At 33.4% G+C, this 20,873-nt stretch overlaps 2 protein-coding genes across 5 annotated transcripts in view; one reads left to right on the top strand and one right to left on the bottom strand.

The window, feature by feature from the left end:
• Positions 1–20,873, bottom strand: part of Setd9 (SET domain containing 9) — a 36,916-nt gene that overhangs the window by 285 nt on the left and 15,758 nt on the right. The gene's annotated exons all lie outside the window — the stretch shown is intronic.
• Mier3 (MIER family member 3) overlaps positions 1–20,873 on the top strand; it is a 30,907-nt gene that overhangs the window by 4,566 nt on the left and 5,468 nt on the right. For 2 of the 3 annotated variants that reach the window (XM_046456285.2, XM_058583128.1), the window contains exons 4-10: positions 8,668–8,802; positions 10,491–10,611; positions 11,630–11,715; positions 11,912–11,984; positions 13,974–14,125; positions 16,450–16,531; positions 18,017–18,111. In XM_046456285.2, the coding sequence (XP_046312241.1) occupies positions 8,668–8,802; positions 10,491–10,611; positions 11,630–11,715; positions 11,912–11,984; positions 13,974–14,125; positions 16,450–16,531; positions 18,017–18,111 (744 nt within the window). The remainder of the gene's footprint in view (positions 1–8,667; positions 8,803–10,490; positions 10,612–11,629; positions 11,716–11,911; positions 11,985–13,973; positions 14,126–16,449; positions 16,532–18,016; positions 18,112–20,873) is intronic. The other variant, XM_058583129.1, reaches the window with a different exon arrangement.

Genomic DNA, 20,873 nt, shown 5'->3' with positions numbered 1-20,873 from the left:
TTTAACACAGACTTTTGGTAAAAATTTTGAAATACTCTTGTAAATTATTTTGCAATTTACCTGAAATAAAAGTAGCATGTGCATATTTCTTTTTTTAACCTCACTTTTTAGAATGTCAGTGGTTTTCTCATTTTGAGAGTATCATAATAAATATTTTTTAATTTTTCAAAATTAATTTATATCTGTCAAACTAATTTTTTAGCTTATCAGCACAGTGAAATAGGTATATGCAGTCCTCTAACACAAGAGAAAAGTGAAATATAAGAAATCTAGACCCTAAACTCAATTTTGAATCCCATCCAGCCTTCTTTTCATTATATCCATACCATTCTGTTGAGGGTAAAACTAAGTAGTATAGTAGATACAGGAAGAAGTCTTTTTCTTCATAAAACTTATAAAGACACTGGAAAAGTTTTACTGTATTTTCAAATGTAGATCAGTGATATGCCATCCCCTATCCTCTAGTCATCTTTTAAAAAGTTGTTAGGATTGAATGTATATATAACTTATTTATTTATTTATTCAGTACCAGGGATTAAATCCAGGGGTACTTAACTTAACCACTGAGCCATATCCTCAGCACTTTCTATTTTAATTTTTAAATTTTGAGACAGGGTCTCGTTAAGTTGCTAAGGGCCTAGCTAAGTTGCTAAGGCTGGCTTTGAACTTGTGATCTTCCTCCTGAGCCGCTGGGAGTATAGGAATGTACCACTGTGCCCGGCTTGGTTTATAACTCTTTAAACCCAAAATCAATACAAAGAAATGAGCTGTACTTTAAATCTACATTTATACTAGGACGATAGAGAAAGGCCTTTATAGTAGTCAGCTTGAAAACTCTAGGATTATACTTACCTATAAATTAACCTTACTGAAAATTTCTAATTAGCTCAGAAAAAAATTATTATTCAGGAATAATATTGAATAATACTATCCTAAGTTCTTTTTTTTTTTTTCGGGGATTGAAACCACCAAGTCACATCCCCAGCCCTTTTTTGTATTTTATTTAGACACAGGGTCTCACTTAGTTGCTTAGGGCCTCACTATGTTGCTAAGGCTGGCTTTGAACCTGGTATCCTCCTTCCTCAGCCTCTTGGGCTTCTGGAATTTCAGCTGTGCACCACTGTGCCTGGCTCTTCTAAGTTCTTATATCTCTCTTTTTTATAGAAGGTAAAGCACCCTCTTATATAATCTCCTCTACTTAGTATCTTTGTGAGTCAGGGGTGGGGTGTTACTGCATTTCTTTCTTCATGTTAATGCACAGAGAAACAGAAGGCAGATTCTTCAGGGCCTGACATTTTCTAAACACATTCAGTCATTTGGTTAGTTATTCAACATGATCTCAGATTTAGACTTATTCACTTAATAGTATATCCTATAAAAGCCAAATTTATGAGTATTAAACTAAAAATACCATGAAATACTTGGTTGAAAAAGAAGTCTTTTGCCTGCTTCTCCTTTCAGTGTGGTGATAAAATGTCACCTGTTGATGACAAAAGATGCCAAAGAGTCTCAAACTCTACCTTGCCTTTATTCAGGCAATTCCTTCTTACTTCTTATGAATGGGCAGCCTAGAATAACTGAGAATTAACAATCTAGCTGATGTTGTCACTAAGTCAGGGTCTGTCGTACATCCTGGAATTAGAAAAGTGAACAGTTTGACAATGTTCCTGAACTCTAGGAGCTTATAATCTAATATAGGGTGGCAGTGGGAACAAGGTTTTTAACATGATATCCTTGTGACAACTATGGAAGAAGGAAGCAATGAGAGGTATGGGAGGAAGGATGTATAGATTGTATAAAATATGTTTAGCCTTGTATGAAAGTTCAGGGAAGCATAGATAATACTTCTCTCCTATGTTGTAAGTTAGAATTGCTGCTATGGGCATGTTTTATGGGGATGGGGCAGAAGTCTCAAGTGGTCTCATGATAATGTGTTTGTTGTTAAAAGCATACAGATAGCAATCTAGTTTAACATCATGTAAGAAATGTTTGATAGAAATACAGTTGGTCGCAGTGGTTCACAACTGGTTCTAGTTACTTGGGAAGCTGAGGCAGGAGGTTTCCAAGTTTGAGGCCAGACCTAGCAACTTGGTGAGATCCTGTCTCAAAAAATAAAAAAGGGCTAGAGATGTAACTCAGTGGTAGAACACCTCTGGTTTCAATACCCAGTACCAGAAAAAAAAGAAGGACGTCAGACTACATTTTAGTATGCAAATAAATAGCTGTTTGTCAATAAAATAGAACTGTGTTACATTTATTATGTTAAATTACTTACTACTGGAGCATGGATAATCTGGTGGTGATGTTTATAGGATGGCAAGATTATTTATTTGTTTGTTTATATTTATGTGGTGCTAGGGATTGAACTCCGGGCCTTATACATGTCAGGTAAGGCAAGTACTCTACCAGCTGAGCTATACCCCTACACAAGATTTTATTTTTCAGATTTTAAGTTTTATTCTTTGAGAGGCTGTAATAATATATGCCTTGGTCTGTGTTGAGTGAGTTTCAAAAGGGAATTGCGTGCATGCCTGTCGTCCCACTACTTGAGAGGCAAAGGTAGGAAGATCACTTGAGACCAGTCTTGGCAACATAGCAAGAACCTGTCTCAAAAAAAAGAATAGGTAAACACAAAAAGTAAAATAGAAGATAGATTGAAGTAATCAACAGTAAATTTACTAGCTTAGCTATTCACAGAAACAACCTTTTTTTTTTTTAAATTAATTAATTTATTTTTATTGGTTGTTCAAAACATTACAAAGCTCTTGACATATCATATTTCATACATTCACAGAAACAACCTTGTCCCTCCTCCTGTGGTTTTTTATTTTGTTTAGTAAATATTGATAATTAAATTTTTTGTAATGTCACTAAGTTTATATATTCAGAAAAATCCTATGTCCTTAAAGTGTTTTAGCTTCTCAGTATGTACTTGGATGGTAGCTTCTTGGCAAAATACAGATGACCTTTAAATAAATCCTAGAAAGACCCAAGAGCTGTGTCTTCATTCAGAAAGCTGATCCTTCTCATGGAGCAGTGAATAAAAAGAGCTATTTCTACTTACTTCCTCTGATTTACACTTCTTATCTGTCGTAAACATAACAGTAATCTCTATTCTTTATTGATTTGTAATGAAAATGAACATGAATAAAAGACAAATATTGAGAGGAGTATTAAATTTTTAGAAGAAATTATTTATTTTGATTATATATCGTAATTTATTACTAGAACAATGATTTAGGTATTGGTGCATGTTAACAGTCTTGGGGCATGATGTGAATATTTAAATAAATTATAAATAAGATTTTATGTCATGGTAAATAAATTTGATTGTCAGTTGTAAGTACAGCTTTTATTTTAGTGCTTGTAAATTTTGGGCTCTTGTGGAAATTTTTCCATATCATGTGGTACAGAAAATAAGAGAAGTACAAAATCAGTTTTCTTATAGTAGCTCTTTGGTAAGTATGTGACTAGATTATGTAACTAGATTGTAATTTTTAAAAATACTAAAGGGTTTATTATAATTTTATATATTTTAATTTTTTTATATTATTGCTTTCTGAATGCTTTTAATTTAATAGTTCTAGGTAAGCTCTAGAACTTCTATTTACTTATTTTTTTGCCACTGGGAATTGGACCCAGGAGCACTTTACCACTGAGTTCTACTCCCAAGTTCTTTTAATTTTTTATTTTGTGACAAGGTCTCACTAAAATGCTGATGCTGGCTTCGAACTTGTGATCTTTTTGCCTCAACCTCCTGAGTCCCTGATGTGAGCTAAAACGCCCAGTGGATCTAGAACTTTTAAAATTGTTCTTAACCATTCCTGCTTTAATAAAAATATAGATTTCCCCATGATGTTTAAAAATTACTCCCAAATTCAGAAAAGTATAAATAAATGAGAAAGTTTAAAAAAAATTATCATTAATGCCACTTAAACTTTTTAGCATAGATGCTTTAAAAAATTGAAAATTAAGTAATTGTTTTACAAGGTATTAAACAGATGTTACATTAGTTACTAAAATTGATCTGCACCTCACAGTCATGTTTGACCTATCCAGCAACGCCATCAGATGTATCAGATGAGTATTGGCAGTATTTCCTTGGCTCAGAGGCCTTATTGAGTGTAAGATGTACCATTGCTTTAGAAATAGTGTAGATGGGTTCAAGGACGAATACAATTTGTTAATAATGAGTTGCATCCTAGTTTCTGAAATTTGAGGCTGTGCTTCATAGAACGAAGGAAATAATGGTATTTTCCTTTTTACAGATAAGAAAATGGAGGTGAAAGGGATTAGGTGATTGCTCAGGGTAATTGTTAGCAATTATTGTGTCCTCTGTCTCTAAATTTTACACTTTTCTAATATAGACTTTCCACTTATAAAGAAGTTTGTTGACAATTGTGATTAGACTGTGTCACTTAGAATTAAGTAGGTTTAATAAAATGTCCCCCAAAATAAGGCAGGAGAGAAAAATCTCTCTACCTGGGATGAGGTGCTAGATAAAACTTCTAAGTGAATCTCACCACTACAGATCCTTAAAGACCTTGAAATATACTAATTCAGTTTTGAAAAAATTGTTTTTATTCTTCAGAGGACTGAGTACATTATGGATAGACTGCGATAGAAAGTTCATATATTAAGTGCTTCAGAGACAGGATTCACCTTTTCCAGTTTTAACAGTTTTATAATAGATAATTTGTATTTTAAAACCAGTCCCCTCTAGAGAATCTACAGAGTGGCATTCCTTGAACTTAGTAAGGAGGTTACCACTAAGGTGGTTATCATCTCCTTCAACGAATCATCATGCTTGTGTCTTTGCAGAGAAAGGAGGGTTTTTCACGAGTGATGACCAAGAATCTCCTCTTTCTTCCACACAAACTTTTATTCTTTTCCCTCCTGTCCCAGATCACATCCGTCCTGCCCTTAGTTTATTATAGTTTAAAATTTTTTTTTTAATTTAAACATAGAACCTTACTGATGTGCTTTCCACATTTGGAAGATGTTATCTCTGACCCCATTTTGCCCTCATTCTCCAGTTTCAGAGATGTATATGTACTCTCTCTCCTCCCATTCCAGTCCTAGCTTGACTTCTTCCACCTCACTACACTATAAAGTCACTGATTGCCAAATGCTAAGAATTCTTGTCTATTTATCTCATTTGAGTTCTCTTTGGTATTTGACCCAAGTGACCATCCCTGGTTTTTCCACGCTTGCTTATTCATAAAATCCTGCTTTCTCCTAGTTCTGCTTCTACTCTCAGATGTTTCCCTTTCTCATTTATGGACTTGTCTGTCTTTGCCCACATAGTATTTGATGACATTCTCCCAACCCTTAGCTTTTTGTCCTTTCTGGGTGATCCCATTCAAGCCTACAGCTTCAGCTTTTGCCTTAAACTCATTACCATGTTAAACCCTTGAGTTTGTGTTTCTATCTTATAATGGTGCTACAGGTCTCTAACTTCCTGGGCCAGAAATCTTGCAGTTCTTTTATACTCCTATGTTGCTTTCATTTCCTCTGTCAATTAAGTCAAGAAATCAATTCTTTTTTCTAAATTTAGAAAATAATTATCTTCCTTAGTTCAGATTCTTATTCTTCTACTTCCCTAGAATATTTTTTCCAAAATGCAAATCATGCTCAAGATTTTTTAGACATATATCCTGTTGCCTATATAGTAATAGGTCTGAAAGGTCTTCTAATAAAGCATAGATCCCCTCTCTTTTCTCTCTGCCCTCTCTGTGGGTGAGCTCATCAACTCCTGTGGCTTTAAATATCATCTAGATGCTAATGAATGCCAGATTTATATCTTTAGCCCAGCCTGATTCTCTAAGCTCCAGGCTCATGGCCAACTTGACTTTTCTACTTGGATGTCTCAGTTCTCTCAAACTTAACTTGTGTCTTCTGCAGAACTCTTATTTTTTTTTTCCTTCAAAAACCTTTTATTCCTTTAGTCTTTTCGTCTCACTTATTATCTAGAGGTTACTACCCTCTGGAGACTTGCTCAAATAGAAATCTGCAGATTTGTCTTTCCCTCTCCCTTCACTCCCACATCTAGTAACCTGTTTGATTCCACTCCAAGATATATCTCATCTATTCATTTCTGTTTATGTCTATATCATTACCTTAGATCAGCATGAAGCTCCTTAAGTGATCTTTGTATCTCTCCATTCCCCACCCTGCTGACTTTTCTTCATGTAGCTGCCCAGTATTTTAAAAAGAAATAATGTTATATCTCTCCAGTTTTTTAATTCTCCAGGGGTTTCTCATTGCTCTGTGAATAAAGTCCAAGTTCCTTTCCCTGGCCACAGGTCTCCCTCTGATCTGTCCCAACCTCTTTTGCCATTCTTCTCTTGAGTCCCTCTTCATTCTACTCACTGAGTTTTGGCCACTCAGTTTAGTGGCAGTTATCTTCAGGCTTCACAGGTCTTTTCCTTGGCTTGAAATGCTCTTTAGGAGATTGGCCATATCTCAGACTTTGAGCCTCATCTGAAGATCTTTTCCTGTCTTTCTCTGTTACTCTATAAAATGGACCCCTAATGTTACTCTGTATCTCAGGGTTTGTTGTGTTTCCTTTTTAGTGATCATAATTGGCAGTTCTATATGCGTATATATTATTAGTACTCTCTAGACTATAAGCTGTAACAGGGCAAGCAAGGCCTGTGTTTCATACCAGCATCTGACATGATGGCCTTCTGGCATACACTCAGTGCTCAGTGGTCATGGACGCACCTCCCTTGGACACGTCCCTTATCTGTCAAAAGACTCTTCTTTTTTTAAGAGTTAACTCATTGCTTTCCCTCTCTGTGTATATCTCTGCTTTGATATCATTTTTCCTGGGGTGTAGGTTTCCCTTCTTTGTATTTACAAACGCAGCACTAATTCTAGAATTGGGCATTGCAGCCATTACATTGTTTTATAATTGTTGACTTGACAGCTTCTCTCACCAGCACTGAATTATTTTAGTGTAAGAATTTCACCATGAATTTCTATATCCATAGACGGTAACCCTCAGCAAAGTACCTAGAAGTCAATACATGATGAGAAGGTGGACCATCAGTGCCAATAAGTGAAAATTGCTATCTTCCCACCATGTCATAATAGACTCTAAATTGGATTCTGGTCACCTTTGAGGATTCTTTGGTTTGAGAAAAGAATAATTCATTGGAGGTTTCCACAGTGGGTGAATTTATGTCTGCCCTAACCATCCAATTTGATTTGTGCTGACTCTAGGCTCCCAAAGCAGGGTTTTGTTTGTTTGTTTAAGTTGATTTCAATCCCAAGCTGAAAGGATTTCATGAGTGACATGATTTTATAGTCATTAGAAAGGCATATGTCTGGGTTGGGGTTGTAGCTCAGTAATAGAACTCTTGCCCAGTGTGTTCAAGGCCCTGGGTTCCATCCCTAGCACTATGGGTGGAGTGGGGGGAGATAATTGCAAAGAAAGGTGTATGTCTCCTGCAAATTTATGAATTCATATTCTATCATATCCCGTACTCTGAGTTCATTTAGAATGCTTCAGTCCCAGTCAAGCACAGTGGTATGAAAGTTTCATACTTGAAATAGTGAAGGCCATATTTTGGGGATCTTCAGAGCCTTTATCCCTTTTGGGCCCTGGTGAGTAACCAGCATCTGTCTAGGAGTTATCACTGCTACTATCAGCTCACTTTGTGATCACATGTGGGCATGTTTTATACATTTGGTTTTAGCATTTTCATTGTCTATGCTTCATGACTTAGGTGTTTTGTCTAAAAGAAAAAACTAAACCAATAAGCAACTATAGAAATAAGTCTCTTAAATTCATAGACAAAGATATCTTTTAAAATGCTTAATGCATTAATTAGTTCATGAGTATATAGTTTTGAAGTTACTTATTTGATAATTATAAAGAGTTTTTTTAAAACTTTAGTTTTTAAACTAAAATCTATTTAAAAGGGAAATATAACACTTATATTCAGATGAATTAGTTGAGGGGGAAACAGTGACTGGGTGTCATTCTGAGTGATGGCATAGGTAGTTATAACATGGGTAGCACTGGAGCCAGAATATGTGATTTTATTAAAGCTATTAGTAAGACAACTTGCAGGACTGGGATTCAAACCCAGAATTAAGCTTCGGTTTTCTCACCTGTGAGAGAGATTAATACAATCTTCATTGGATGTTTGTGAAGAAGTCAGACAGACTGGTATGAAATATCAGTTGTAGTAAGAATGCTAAAGGACGCTAACATAAATTTTGCAAGTGTTAGTGTTCAGTCAAAGATTTATTATCAATGTCTTCTAATTAATAGGAAGAATAAACAAGTAATCACATGTTATTTAATTGCAAGGAAACAAGCAACAAATTACATGAAGTAAGTGAATGAAAATATTTTCAATGCATCTTTATAATAATGTAAAGTTAAAGATCTTCACCAAAGCAGATTCTTGGAGAATTTTTAAAGAATGAAATGATGTTAGGAAATAAAAAGTTTTGTTATTAATTAATTAGAGCTCTAGGAGTTTTGTCTTGTTTTCTGACAGTAATACAAAAAGAAAAACTAAAACTTGGTTTTGATTGATAACTGCTATTTTGATAATGTGCTTTATGAACTTAAGAGCATTGCGACATCTGCTAAGTTGTGCTATAATTGTGACATCTGCTAAGTTCATGTTTGTGTCCTGGTTTGAATAGGAAGGAAACATGCCTCTAGAAGATTTACTGGCGTTCTATGGCTATGAACCTACAATTCCAGTAGTTACTAATTCCAGTGCGAATAGCTCTCCAAGTGAACTTGCTGATGAATTACCAGATATGACACTGGACAAAGTAAGTACAAGCATTTAAAAGAAAAATTCAGAGGGCTGGGATTGTGGCTCAGTGGTAGAGTCCTTGTCTAGCATGGGCGAGGCACTGGGTTTGATCCTCAGTACCACATAAAAATAAATGAATAAAAATGAAAGCATTATGTCCACCTACAACTAAAAAAATAAATAAATAAAAATTCAGATAGAATAAATATAATAAATAAATAAAATTCAATAGAAATCCATTTCTGTTGACTGTTTTATTAGAATTCCCTTTGTTTAAAGCATTTTATAATGTTGGCATATAAACTTTATATTGACCCATAGCTCTTATCATTTTGATTTAAACTTTGTTTAATAGTTTTAATCACACTATTTTTAATAATATAATAATACTACCTACTATTTTAAGAGTAGGAAATAGGAATTTATTGCATACCTAACTATTCTCTAGTATTTTTTTCATTTTTCTTTTGTAGATAGATATATTGTATTTAAGTAGATTTTGCTTTAACTTCTTTCAATCTACAAACATAAGAATGTGTTGGTTAATAAAACCCCCAGAAGCCTTCAAACCCAGCTTGCTTAGGCATGGAGTAGTTGAAGAAAAGTTCTGTTTTCTGGGCTCTCAGAGTGACAGCAGCCATAGTAGCCAAGGATGTGGTGACCTTGGTGATTCTGCCTCACCCTCCCATGTAGTTGGGACTATAGGTACACAACACAATACCTGGTTGTGGTGAGGCTTACTACCTGCAGAGGAGAATCCACACAGCCTATGCTTTGCTAACATAACAGTTCCCTGGAAAGCTTTCCTTGGCTTTCAAGTCTTAGGCAGGGAGAGGAATATACATTTTGGAACCTGTCCTATGAGTTATGTTTTTCCCATTTTGAGTTAAATGTGATATTAAATGTACCACAAACCTTAGTTTCCATTATCACTTAGTATTGAGTGATGCTGCGTACTAGGCATAAGGATAACTGTACACTTATATAAAAATTAATTCAAACTTGCTTTTAAAATTATATCATTAGTTGGACTTTTTAAATTGTTAAAAGAGTGGAATTTGAAAACATTTTGAAATTTTTATTTTATTGTTGATGGAAAGTAAATATAATTGTTAAACACTTAGAAATCAGATTATTTTTGTGTGTGGTTTTTTTTTTTTTTTTTGGAACTGGGGATCGAACCTAGGGCTTTGCGAATGCAAGGCAGATGCTTTGCCACTGAGCTATATACCAGCCCTATTTTTTTGTTGTTTGTTTATTTTTGAGATGAGGTTTTGTTAGATTGCTCAGGCTGGCCACAAAACTTCTGGGCACACAAGTGATTCTGCCTCATCCTCCCATGTAGTTGGGACTGCAAGTACACACCACCATACCTGGCTAGAAGTCAGATTATTTTTGTTGAAAATTAGCTGTAACTCTATTTAAGTTCTCCCCACATTTCACAAATTAGGCAAATTATTTGTTTTAAGTGTGTAATTGCATTTGTATTATTCTTATTAATAGTATATTATTAAGTGTATAATTAAATATTAAATGTCCAAATATTTATATGAAGTAAATTATAGAGATTTCAAAATTACTTTGCAAAACTAATAAGACATCAACTGGTTACTAATTGTATTATTTTATTAAAAATAAGAAGATATTTTTCTTAATTGATGAATATAATCCTTTCTAACTAGTACTGCCTTCCTATTCTTCCAGGAAGAAATAGCAAAAGACCTCTTGTCAGGTGATGATGAGGAAACTCAGTCTTCTGCAGATGATCTGACACCCTCGGTGACATCTCATGAAACTTCTGATTTTTTCCCTAGACCTTTAAGATGTAAGAAACCCAGACATTACTGATTGGGTTTTTGTGTGTGTGTGTGTGTTTGTGTGTGTGTGTGCGCACGCGCAAACATGTATGTGCATGCACAGTGCTGAGAATTAAACTCCAGAACCCAGGGCTTCATGCATGCTAGGCATGCATGTACTATATCCCTAGCTAATTGTAGCAGTGGTAGTGTGAGTACATTTTATTACTCAGTAATTTATGTTTAATTGTTTATTCTATAATGATGTGTTTTACATAGTTTAAATAAAATATTATTATAATTGGAACAATATTATCACCTTTTTGTTGGGGTAGAGGTAGTAAACTAAAGGCTGTTTAAAAATAGAAACATTGACTTAGTTTTACAAGGCTGCATTCTTTCCCAAGGCTCACCTATTTCTATCTTAGTTCAACCATGAAGTTTTAAGAGACGAATTTTCGGTTTCTGTTAAAAGGCTCTTGCTCTCCTGATTTTGAAAACTTATCAGTGCTAAAAAGTGTTTTTATTTTTAGTGGTTCATTCTTTTTTTCCTGTTAGTTCTCGGTGTTATCCCTCAATGTTTATCAGTAACATTAAAAAGGTTTTAGACTAAAATAAGTATTTTTTAATGCAGTCTATTTGTTTAAGGTATATTTGTGGTAGAAAAACTACTTGATTAATAAGTTCAAATGCACATATATGAGTGTGCACACAGAAACCATTTTGATAGACTCAATGTAGCTCTTTGTATATATTTACTAATTAATGTAACAACTCTAGTGCTATACTGTCTTTTTAAGTTGATCACAGTAGTTTCTTTTTTATCTCCCAATCTATTTATTGGTATGCTACAATAATTGTAAGGATATTATATATACTTTAGAGTTTTCACAATCCTATTTTAACTAATGTCCATTGTGAAAATAGTTTATTAGATTTCTGCTGACAAAGTATTCAACCAATTTTTATAAAATACAGCATAACGGATATTCTCCAAGCTACTACAAAAGTTAGCAATGAAAATCTTGAAATTTTTTTCTCTTAAAGCAAATACTACGTGTGATGGTGATAAGGAATCAGAGGTAGAAGATGTTGAAACGGACAGTGGTAACTCACCTGAAGATTTGAGGAAGGTAAATTGAATTACCATTATAATCTATTAGACCATTTTGGACTAAATTGCCTTTTGAAAACATTTGTGAAGTGATTTATGGTCATTTTGTTGTTTCAAGAGAAAGTTTCTTTGGACCTGTAGAAACCAAATTAGTGGTTTAAGACTTTTCCCCACCAAGTGTTTATAATACATTGTTTTTCTGAATTTTCCTGTAGGAAATAATGATCGGTTTACAATATCAGGCAGAGATTCCCCCTTATCTTGGAGAGTATGATGGTAATGAAAAAGGTAAGAAAATCTTTTGATTTTAATAGTGTTTGGTAGGCTGAACTACTACTTAATGTGTTTACTTAAATATCTGATTATATTCTGGCCTGGACAAAAATAGATAGATTTAAGATTGGAGGAACTTCTAGAGTGAGGATATTTAGGCATCACTTAGGGAAAATATATCAAAAGTAACCAACTATGAGTCTCAAAGCCCTTCCTACGTACAGGGGCTTCTTAGCCATTGACTCAATGCTTGTTCAAACAGTGGAGAATCTTTTGAAGGTTAGCACCTTAACCTGTATCTTGCTTTAGTAGATGCTGGTAGAATCTCATCATCTGAGGTAGTGAGAATGTTATAGACGCAGTCTGTGGAGTGAAAACTCTTGAATATAAAAAGAGATTAGAAGAAATTCTTTTGCTTCAGCTCTGAAAGAGCAGGAGGTGGAATGGAAGGATTCTGCTGTTTTGCTTTTGCAGTCAGTCTTTCTTCACATTTTTGGTAGATTTCAACTGTAGTTGGTTCTAAAAGTATGGAGAGGAGAGGTAGTAGGAAATAAAAATACAGGTATCCTTCCCTAGTTGATCTTGGAAACCAAGTAGATTTGAAAAATTTCCTTGGGCATTTGGTCCTTTCCCAATTGAGTCGATTCTTTGCTGTGAAGTCACAAGGGCAAAAGCTACATAGTCAATGCAAAGCCTTCCAGGTTCTTCTTTCTTCCCTTCCATTATGCCAGATCATCCACCATTTAAAGGAGGCTACCCTGGGGTTCTTAGCCTTGGCTGCTATCTAGCAACACCATTTTCCTACACTGTTTTCAAACTGATGGAAGACAGTTGTCCATCGGGGAGCATACAATAGCTGATGATCTTACTGTACCAGCCTCTTGCCTTCCACCCAAGCCACACATAACCTGGGAACCAAGTATCTGTTCAGCAGCCATAGGTTCTTAGATCAAACATAATGGAGAAAATAGTCTCTGTTTTGCAAATTGAGGAGGGAAGGTGTACCTTCTCTGTTAAGAGATTTAATCTTAACTATTTTACATATTTCAGTTGTGACCAAAGAGGAACAAAACTTGTTCAAGAAACTTCTCTAAAAAGTCAGTCTTCATGCACAGGCACACTTTGTTTTTAAGTTTTCTGCTAACTAGAATGAGTACCTTCTTAGGCAGTTGTGAATGTAAAATATTTGCCATAGTCCAAGTATATAATTAGCTATCGACAAATTACTTTTATTAGTTATGTTTATAAAATATTATACACTTGAAGAATGAATTGCACTTGAAGCACTGAGATAAATACATATGCCATCTATAAAGTAGAAGCTTTGAGTAAGGTGGTAGAATGCATTAATAAGATATAAAACTTGTTTTAGTGACATTTTGTTTATTAATGTTTCAGTCACTAAAATAGTATAGAACATTTAGTTCTCTATTGTCTTCCCTTCTTTCCAAAAATAGGAAGATTTAAGTACTCTTGATTCCTCCTTTAAATAAAATTTATTTGGGGGGGAAGAAATCAATAAAGGAAAAATGTGACTTTTTTATCGTTTCATTATCTGATTTTTTTTCCCCCTTAAATTTGTTTGTTTGCAGTTCTTCCCTTAGGAGATTTCATAATACAGTCATATAGAAAATTCAAGAGAAAATTCCAGTGAGGTTATTAGAGAATTTAACAGGTCATTTTTACCTCTTTATAAGAAAAGTATAAGATACCAGTGTGGAGTTTTTAACATTAGACTTTACTAGGCATGGGAAACCTTTTGATTGATCAGTAAATCTAACCACAAAAATAGTTTCTTGCTCTGGCCCCAGAACCCAGACAAGAAAGTTAAAAGTTTTTTTTTTTTTTTTGTACCAGCAAAAAGTTCTTGTCTCACAGTCAAATTACTGGTGTCCTCAAAGTTACTAGTCCCTGTGTTTAGCCTATAAAGACAGAAGAACAGTTTGTGTGCATTTTTTAATGTGTTCACTATTTTTAATGTGTTAATGGGATTTTCTTTATCAGTGTATGAAAATGAAGACCAGTTACTTTGGCGTCCTGATGTGGTTTTGGAGAGCAAAGTTAAGGAGTATCTTGTTGAGACCTCATTAAGAACTGGAAATGAAAAAATAATGGATAGGATTTCTGTGGGAACACACCCAAGGGACAATGAACAGGTATAATTCACATTCTGTTCAAAACAACAGCTAACTTCTTGATTTCTTATATTTGATTGCAAAATACTTGTTTTAAAAAAAATTCCTCTTTATTTTAAGAGGTAACTATATAATAGTTTTATGTCTTCTGTTTTTGTCTATACTTGTACTCATATCTTACTTTATATACCATTTTATATCCTTTTAATCACTTACACTTGTATTTTCCTTTGCCATTGAGAATTCTTTAATACCTCATTCTTGATGAATGTATTCCATCTTGTATTTTTAATATCTTATCTAAGTATTCTCTATGGTTCGACTTTAAGATTTCATGATAAAGGTATTGAGTTATTTTTTAATTTTACTCAGGAAGTGACTAAAAGGTAATGTCTATTAAGACTGTGTGGGGCTGGGGTTGTGGCTCAGTGGTAGAGCGCTTGCTTAGCATATGTGAAGCACTGGGTCTCAGCACCACATAGAAAAATAAATAAAAGTTATTTATGTCCAATTACAACTAAAAATAATTTAAAAATTTTTTAAAGCTGTATAATGATTTAGGAGTGTTTGCTAAACACTTGTGTACCTATAGTTGCAGAACTCTGCCGATGATGATGTGGGATTGGGGAAAGGGAGTTTTGCCTATTAAGGGCTTTTTGAATACTCCACATTTTGACTCTGACATCATTTTGCCCCTTTGGATACTTTTTTCACTCTATATTACAAGCCAGATGATTCTGGTTAGTGGGAATCCAGAGATAGGTAGACTCAAATAAGAATTTCTAAGTAACAAAAAGAAATTATACTAGCTGAACTTAAAAGTAGTTTTTTTTTTTTTTTTGTCAGCTATCAAAAAGAAATCTCATTGGGATTTAGTATTGATAGTTTATTAAAGTTTAAAACATTAAACCTTTCACTCCAAGAAAATACCTGAGTCTCCCTTTACTTTACTTTTTTAGTTGCTCAAATATTTTTGTTTTTGAATATCATTTGCATCTCATAATTCTTCAATATATTTTATGTCTATGTGTTTTATTTATTGCTGATCTAAACAAAATCTGTTATATTTATAATTGTGTATTGTTTATAGACAAACAAGTTTTTAAAATTTATCTGAAGCTAGTGAAACTGATTTTTCCGTTGTTTTTGCTTTTCTAGTATTCTTTGAAAATTGAAATTATTTTGATTGCATAATAATTGCATACATTTGTGGGTGGTTTTCTAGTTTTAGAGTTATTATTAAATTATACTTTCGTTCCTTCCTTGCCATTATTTTATTTCTTTTTTTTCCTGTTACATGTCTTCGTGCATTAGTAGTAACTCTCAGACATTTAGTAGTAATAGTGATTTGGGGCCTGCTTTTCAAGGAAGTAATGTATCTAAAATTTTCTCATTAAGAATAATATTGGTTCAGTATATAGCAAGAAAATATCCATCTATTTTTAACTAATACTTTTGTCTTTTTTAATATTAGAAATGGGTGTTGAGGGGCTGGGGATGTGGCTCAAGTGGTAGCGCGCTCGCCTGGCATGCGTGCGGCCCAGGTTCGATCCTCAGCACCACATACAAACAAAGATGTTGTGTCCACTAAAAAATAAATATTAAAAATGTCTCTCTTTCTTTAAAAAAAAATAAATAAATGAGACTGCTTTAAAAAAAAAAAAAAAAAAAAAGAAATGGGTGTTGACCTAGGTGCTTTTGGGAAGCTATTGAAGTGATTATTTTTAAATACAATCTATTGATGTATTAAAAAAAATTTTCTTATTATTGAGCCATCCTTACCTTTCTTGAAACATACTTGGAAAGGTTATTGTTAAACTTTCAATTGAATCGTCTTCTACTTGTTATATTCATAATTCCAACAGATAGAAATTCTAATTGGAATAAATGGTACCTTTCATATTAGATGAAAATAACCGAGCCCATTGTAAACCCCAGTCACTGAAGTATCACTCCTATTACAGGCCTGCTCCTGTTCCCCTTTATTAAAACTAAAAGGCAGAGAATGACATCAAGACATAGACCATAATTCTAATTTTTCTCAACTAGAAAAACTCATCTAAAATAGGGGAACTTCCCAGCTCAAAAGGCCCAGAAATTAAAAAAAAAAAAAAAAAAGTCAAGAATGATATTGATAGATGACTTTTGAGAGGCAGAGGAAGGCTGAATAAATGCAAAAGGTACCAGAATCAAATTGCAGGATAGTTACATATCTTCAAATGTCATATGAAATTAGAAAGCATTGCAGCCAGAGTTTGTTAAGACATTTACAATATTCCTGTTTCTTAAAATGCTGTTAGATGTGAACTATCACTGATTTTTGTTTTTCCCTCCTTCTCTCCTAGGCATTGTATGAACTTCTCAAATGTAACCACAATATAAAAGAAGCAATTGAAAGGTACTGCTGCAATGGAAAGGCATCTCATGGTAAGAAACGTTTTGATTCAAGAGAGGGAAATGGAAATAAGGCGATGCTCATAGGGGATTAGATAGGTAAAGTATTGTAAAGGGCAGAGCAGTTTTATAACACTTTTGTAAAATCTGTGTTCATCTTTGTAGCAGATAATTTTTTCCTTTTCTTGCTATTTTTAGACACTCTAGAGATTTTCATGTACAGATTATTTACCCCCTATCACTTACACTTTCTTGAAGAAATAGTTACAGAACAAAGCAGACACCAAAGATGACAGTATATCCAAAGTAATTGAAATGAATGATTTTATGATTTCACTGAAAGGAAAAGTTGGGCTTTTTCTTTTTTTTTTTTTTTTTTAAATCTAGGCAGCAAATGAAAAGGAGATTGAGGATTAATAAAAAAGGAAAGATGTATATAGTTCCTTGAATTTATTGCAAGAAATATATTTTTAGTAAATAATGTAATCTCATTTTTATAGTGCTTAGGTTTTGTATCATGTGTTTCAAGAAAAATGGTTAACTTTTAAAAATTTCAGAATTTTTAAATTTTTTTAATGGATAAGCATTACCATATCTTTCACTAAGTATATGTAGAGTGAAAGTAATACTAAGTAATATTATATAAACAGGTTGGAAAAAGTAGAAAAACTGAAAATAGTACATTTAAATTTATAGGTTGAGATAGCTATTGAAATATTTCCCTTGTAAAAGTTGCTTCTTTAAAAGTAATTATTTTAAGCTGTTAAAACTCTCAAAATCTAAATACTGTTTTTTTCCTTAGTTCAAATTATTTTTTACCTTTACTGTAAGATTACTGTTTATGGCTTTGGGGAACTGGTCCCTAGTACCATTAAGTAAGATGTTTCAGAAATAAAAAGGAATAATAAACTAATTCTTAGGCATAGGCTGTGACCTTGTGAAGATCTGCCAGGTCTCTTGGCCAACTACATTTTTAATTCATCATCATTAGCATCTGCTGGGAAATTTAATGGGATTTAGTGTTTTGAGAGCGTGGACTGTTTCTTATTCCCTTTATATTTCTAAGCATACCCCTCACATACTGACTTTAAATAAATATGTGTTGATTGTACTTTATATGGTCTCTAAAAAACATGGTTTTGACTAAGACCAGAATGAGGCCTTTTTATGTTCCATAAAGAAAATAACACCTTTTTTTTCATAAGAACATTATATGTTCATTTTTTTTTAATTAGAAAAGCATAAAATTATGTTTTAAAACCCATTAAATTCTTTTTTTTTTTTTTTTTTTTATTTTTTATTTTTTTATTTTTTCATTAAATTCTTATTACATGATGCAGTGGGAAAAAAAGCATTTATAATCTTACATGAAATTTCCTACATACAGAATTTGTGTTCAGAAGTGAGAGAGAAGAGTGAGCTTATGGCCTGTTTACAGGAAAAATGTACTGAAAATATATCATTGATTCACATAAAAGAGTTTTGAGACCAGTGAATTTCATTTAAAAATTTTTTTAGAAGGAATGACTGCATGGACAGAAGAAGAATGCCGAAGTTTTGAACATGCACTCATGCTTTATGGAAAAGATTTTCATCTTATACAGAAGAATAAGGTAAGTTAGAGAAATTAAAAAATTTACTCAGTAATTAGAATGAATATAAGCAGCTAACTTATGTCATTTGTATAGGAAAATAAAACAATTTTGTTAATTTTCCCTGATAGTAACATTTCTCATATTACTCTAAATATGATTGAAATTTGCTCATAAGTACCACAGCTGCTCATAGGATAGCATAGTCACATCTTTTAATATAAACAGTTAAAATAATATTGTACTCATAGAAAATGAATTCACTATATTTTCCAGAAAGACTCGCTGTTCCACATTTTTCCTTATTACTTTCTACAAGCTTTTTGGAGGTTTGTGGCCTCAAAAATGTTTCTGTTTGGCAGTGAGAACTGCAGTTGCTGAAGAAATAAATATTGTTATTAAAAGCGACTAAATATATATTCTGACCAAAACACCAATTGCTGAGGAGAATGTGGAATAACAGGAACTCTTATTCATTGCTGATGAGAATACAAAATGCTGTAGCCACTTTGGAAGACAATTTGATAGTTTTTAATAAAACTTACTAAAGTCTTACTAAATTATTTAGCAATCCTGCTTCTTGGTATTTACCATATGGATTGAAGATTTTTATCTACACAAAAACCTGCACGCAAACGTTTAGAGTAGCTTTAATTATAATTGCCCCAAATTAGAAGGAGCAGATATTTCCTTTGAGGTGAATGGTTAAACTGTGGCACAACCAGATAGTGGAATGTTATTCAGCACTAACAAAGAATGAGCTCTAAGCCACAAGAAGTCATGAAGAATCGCAAATACCTATTATTAGATGAATGAAGCTAATCTGAAAAGGCTACATACTGCACAATTCCAATTGTATGACACTCTGGGAAAGGCAAAACTATAGTGTAGTAAATAGATTGTGGGTTACCAGAGGTTAAGCAGAAAGGAGGTTTGAATAGATATCATACAAAAGATTTTAAAGAAAGTGAAACTATTCAGTATAATACAGTAATGGTCACATGTGTTGTCAAAACCCATAGTGTATACAGTGTCAAGTGTGAACCCTAATGTAAACTATAGACTTTGGGTGACAATTAAGCATTGATGTTTTAACAAATATACCATTCTGGTGTGAGATAGCTGGGGGAAAACTATGATAGTGAGGGAACCTATGCATGTATCTAAGCAGGAGATATGGGAATTCTACTTTCTTGCTCAATTTCAGCATAAGTTTAATGCTTCTCTCTACAGACTGTGTCTAGATTCTTTTTTGTTTGTTTTTTCTTTTTTTGCATGTGTTTGTCCAGTTCTAGCACCATTTTGTAGAAAAGACTATCCTTCCTCCTTGGTCAAAAATCAGTTGCCTAAATTTTATCGGTATAATTCTAGGTTTTTTCTTCTGTTAATGTATTTGTCCATTTTTTCTCCAATACCACACTGTCTTGATTACTGTAGCTTTATAATAAATCCTGACACTAGGTAGTGTCAGTTCTTTTGAGTTTTCCTTCAATATTGTGTTGGCTATTCTGGGTCTTTGGATTTTCCATATAGAATTAGTACGTCATTCACAAAATAACTTGCTGGGATTTTTATTGAGATTGCACTGAATCGGTACATCAAGTTGGGAAGAACTGACATCTTAACTGTGATCAGTCTTCCTATCCATGAACGTAGAATATGTACTTTGATTTCTTTAATCTGAGTTTGGTACTTTTCCTCATGTAGATCTTAACATATATTTTGTTAGAGTTGTACTCAAGTATTTACTTGTGGGGGTTACTAATGTAAAGTTGTATTTTTTATTATTATTGGTTCTGGGGATTGAAATCAGGGGCATTCGACCACTGAGCCACATCCCAGCCCCCTATTTTGTATTTTATTTAAAGACAGGGTCTCACTGAATTGCTTAGCACCTTGCTGTTGCTGAGGCTGACTTTGGACTCAAAATACTCCTGCCTCAGCCTCCCAAGCTGCTGGGATTATAGGCATGCGCCGCCGCCCCCAGCTATGTTGTATTTTTTAAATTTTGATTGTTTATTATTACTATGTAGGAAAGTAATTGATTTGTTTGTTTTTTTTTAAATATTTATTTATTTATTTATTAGTTTTTGGCAGACACAACATCTTTGTTTGTATGTGGTGCTGAGGACCGAACCCCGGCCGCACGCATGCCAGGCGAGCGCGCTACCGCTTGAGCCACATCCCCAGCCCAATTGATTTGTATTAACTTGAATCCTTCAACTTTATTATTATTGCTTATTAGCTCCAGTTTTTCATTGATTCTTTAGGATCTTCTATATAGATAATTATGTCATTGGAAACAGTTTTTTTTTCCACCTTCCCAAACTGTATACCTTTTATTTCTTTTTCTTTTCTTTTCTTTTTTTTTTTTGCATTAGCTACATCTCTCTTTGTGAGTTGAAAATTTCATGCTTTTTATATAGAAGAAAGTCTAATTTTTCTCAAAGATGAGATGAAGTCTTTAATATAGTGGATAAGTAAATGTTTTTACAGAATTCTGGGTTGTCCTTTTAAGTCAAATAAAATGATCAATTTTGCAATGATTTGTGAAATTTATTCTGTCCATTCATTTCATAAACAATTATGTCCTTCCACTTACCAGATATTGTTTTAGGCACTAGAGATACATTAGTGAATAAGACAGAAAAGGTCTGTAGCTCCAAGAAGCCTACATTCTCTTCGAAGACTTATAGTTAATTATGTATATTGAAAGGTATACAGTATCTTGTTTAAAAAGCTTGTCCCTGTTTTAGTTATCTTAAAATCACAATTCACTCAGG

The sequence above is a fragment of the Marmota monax genome, unplaced genomic scaffold (genome assembly GCF_021218885.2).
Source record: "Marmota monax isolate L192 unplaced genomic scaffold, Marmota_monax_Labrador192_F-V1.1 WCK01_AAM20220418_F8-fsc00037, whole genome shotgun sequence".
In the NCBI taxonomy this organism is placed as follows: Eukaryota; Metazoa; Chordata; class Mammalia; order Rodentia; family Sciuridae; genus Marmota; species Marmota monax.
The sequence above is the reverse complement of the archived record's forward strand: the minus strand, read 5'-3'. Positions and strand labels throughout refer to the sequence as shown.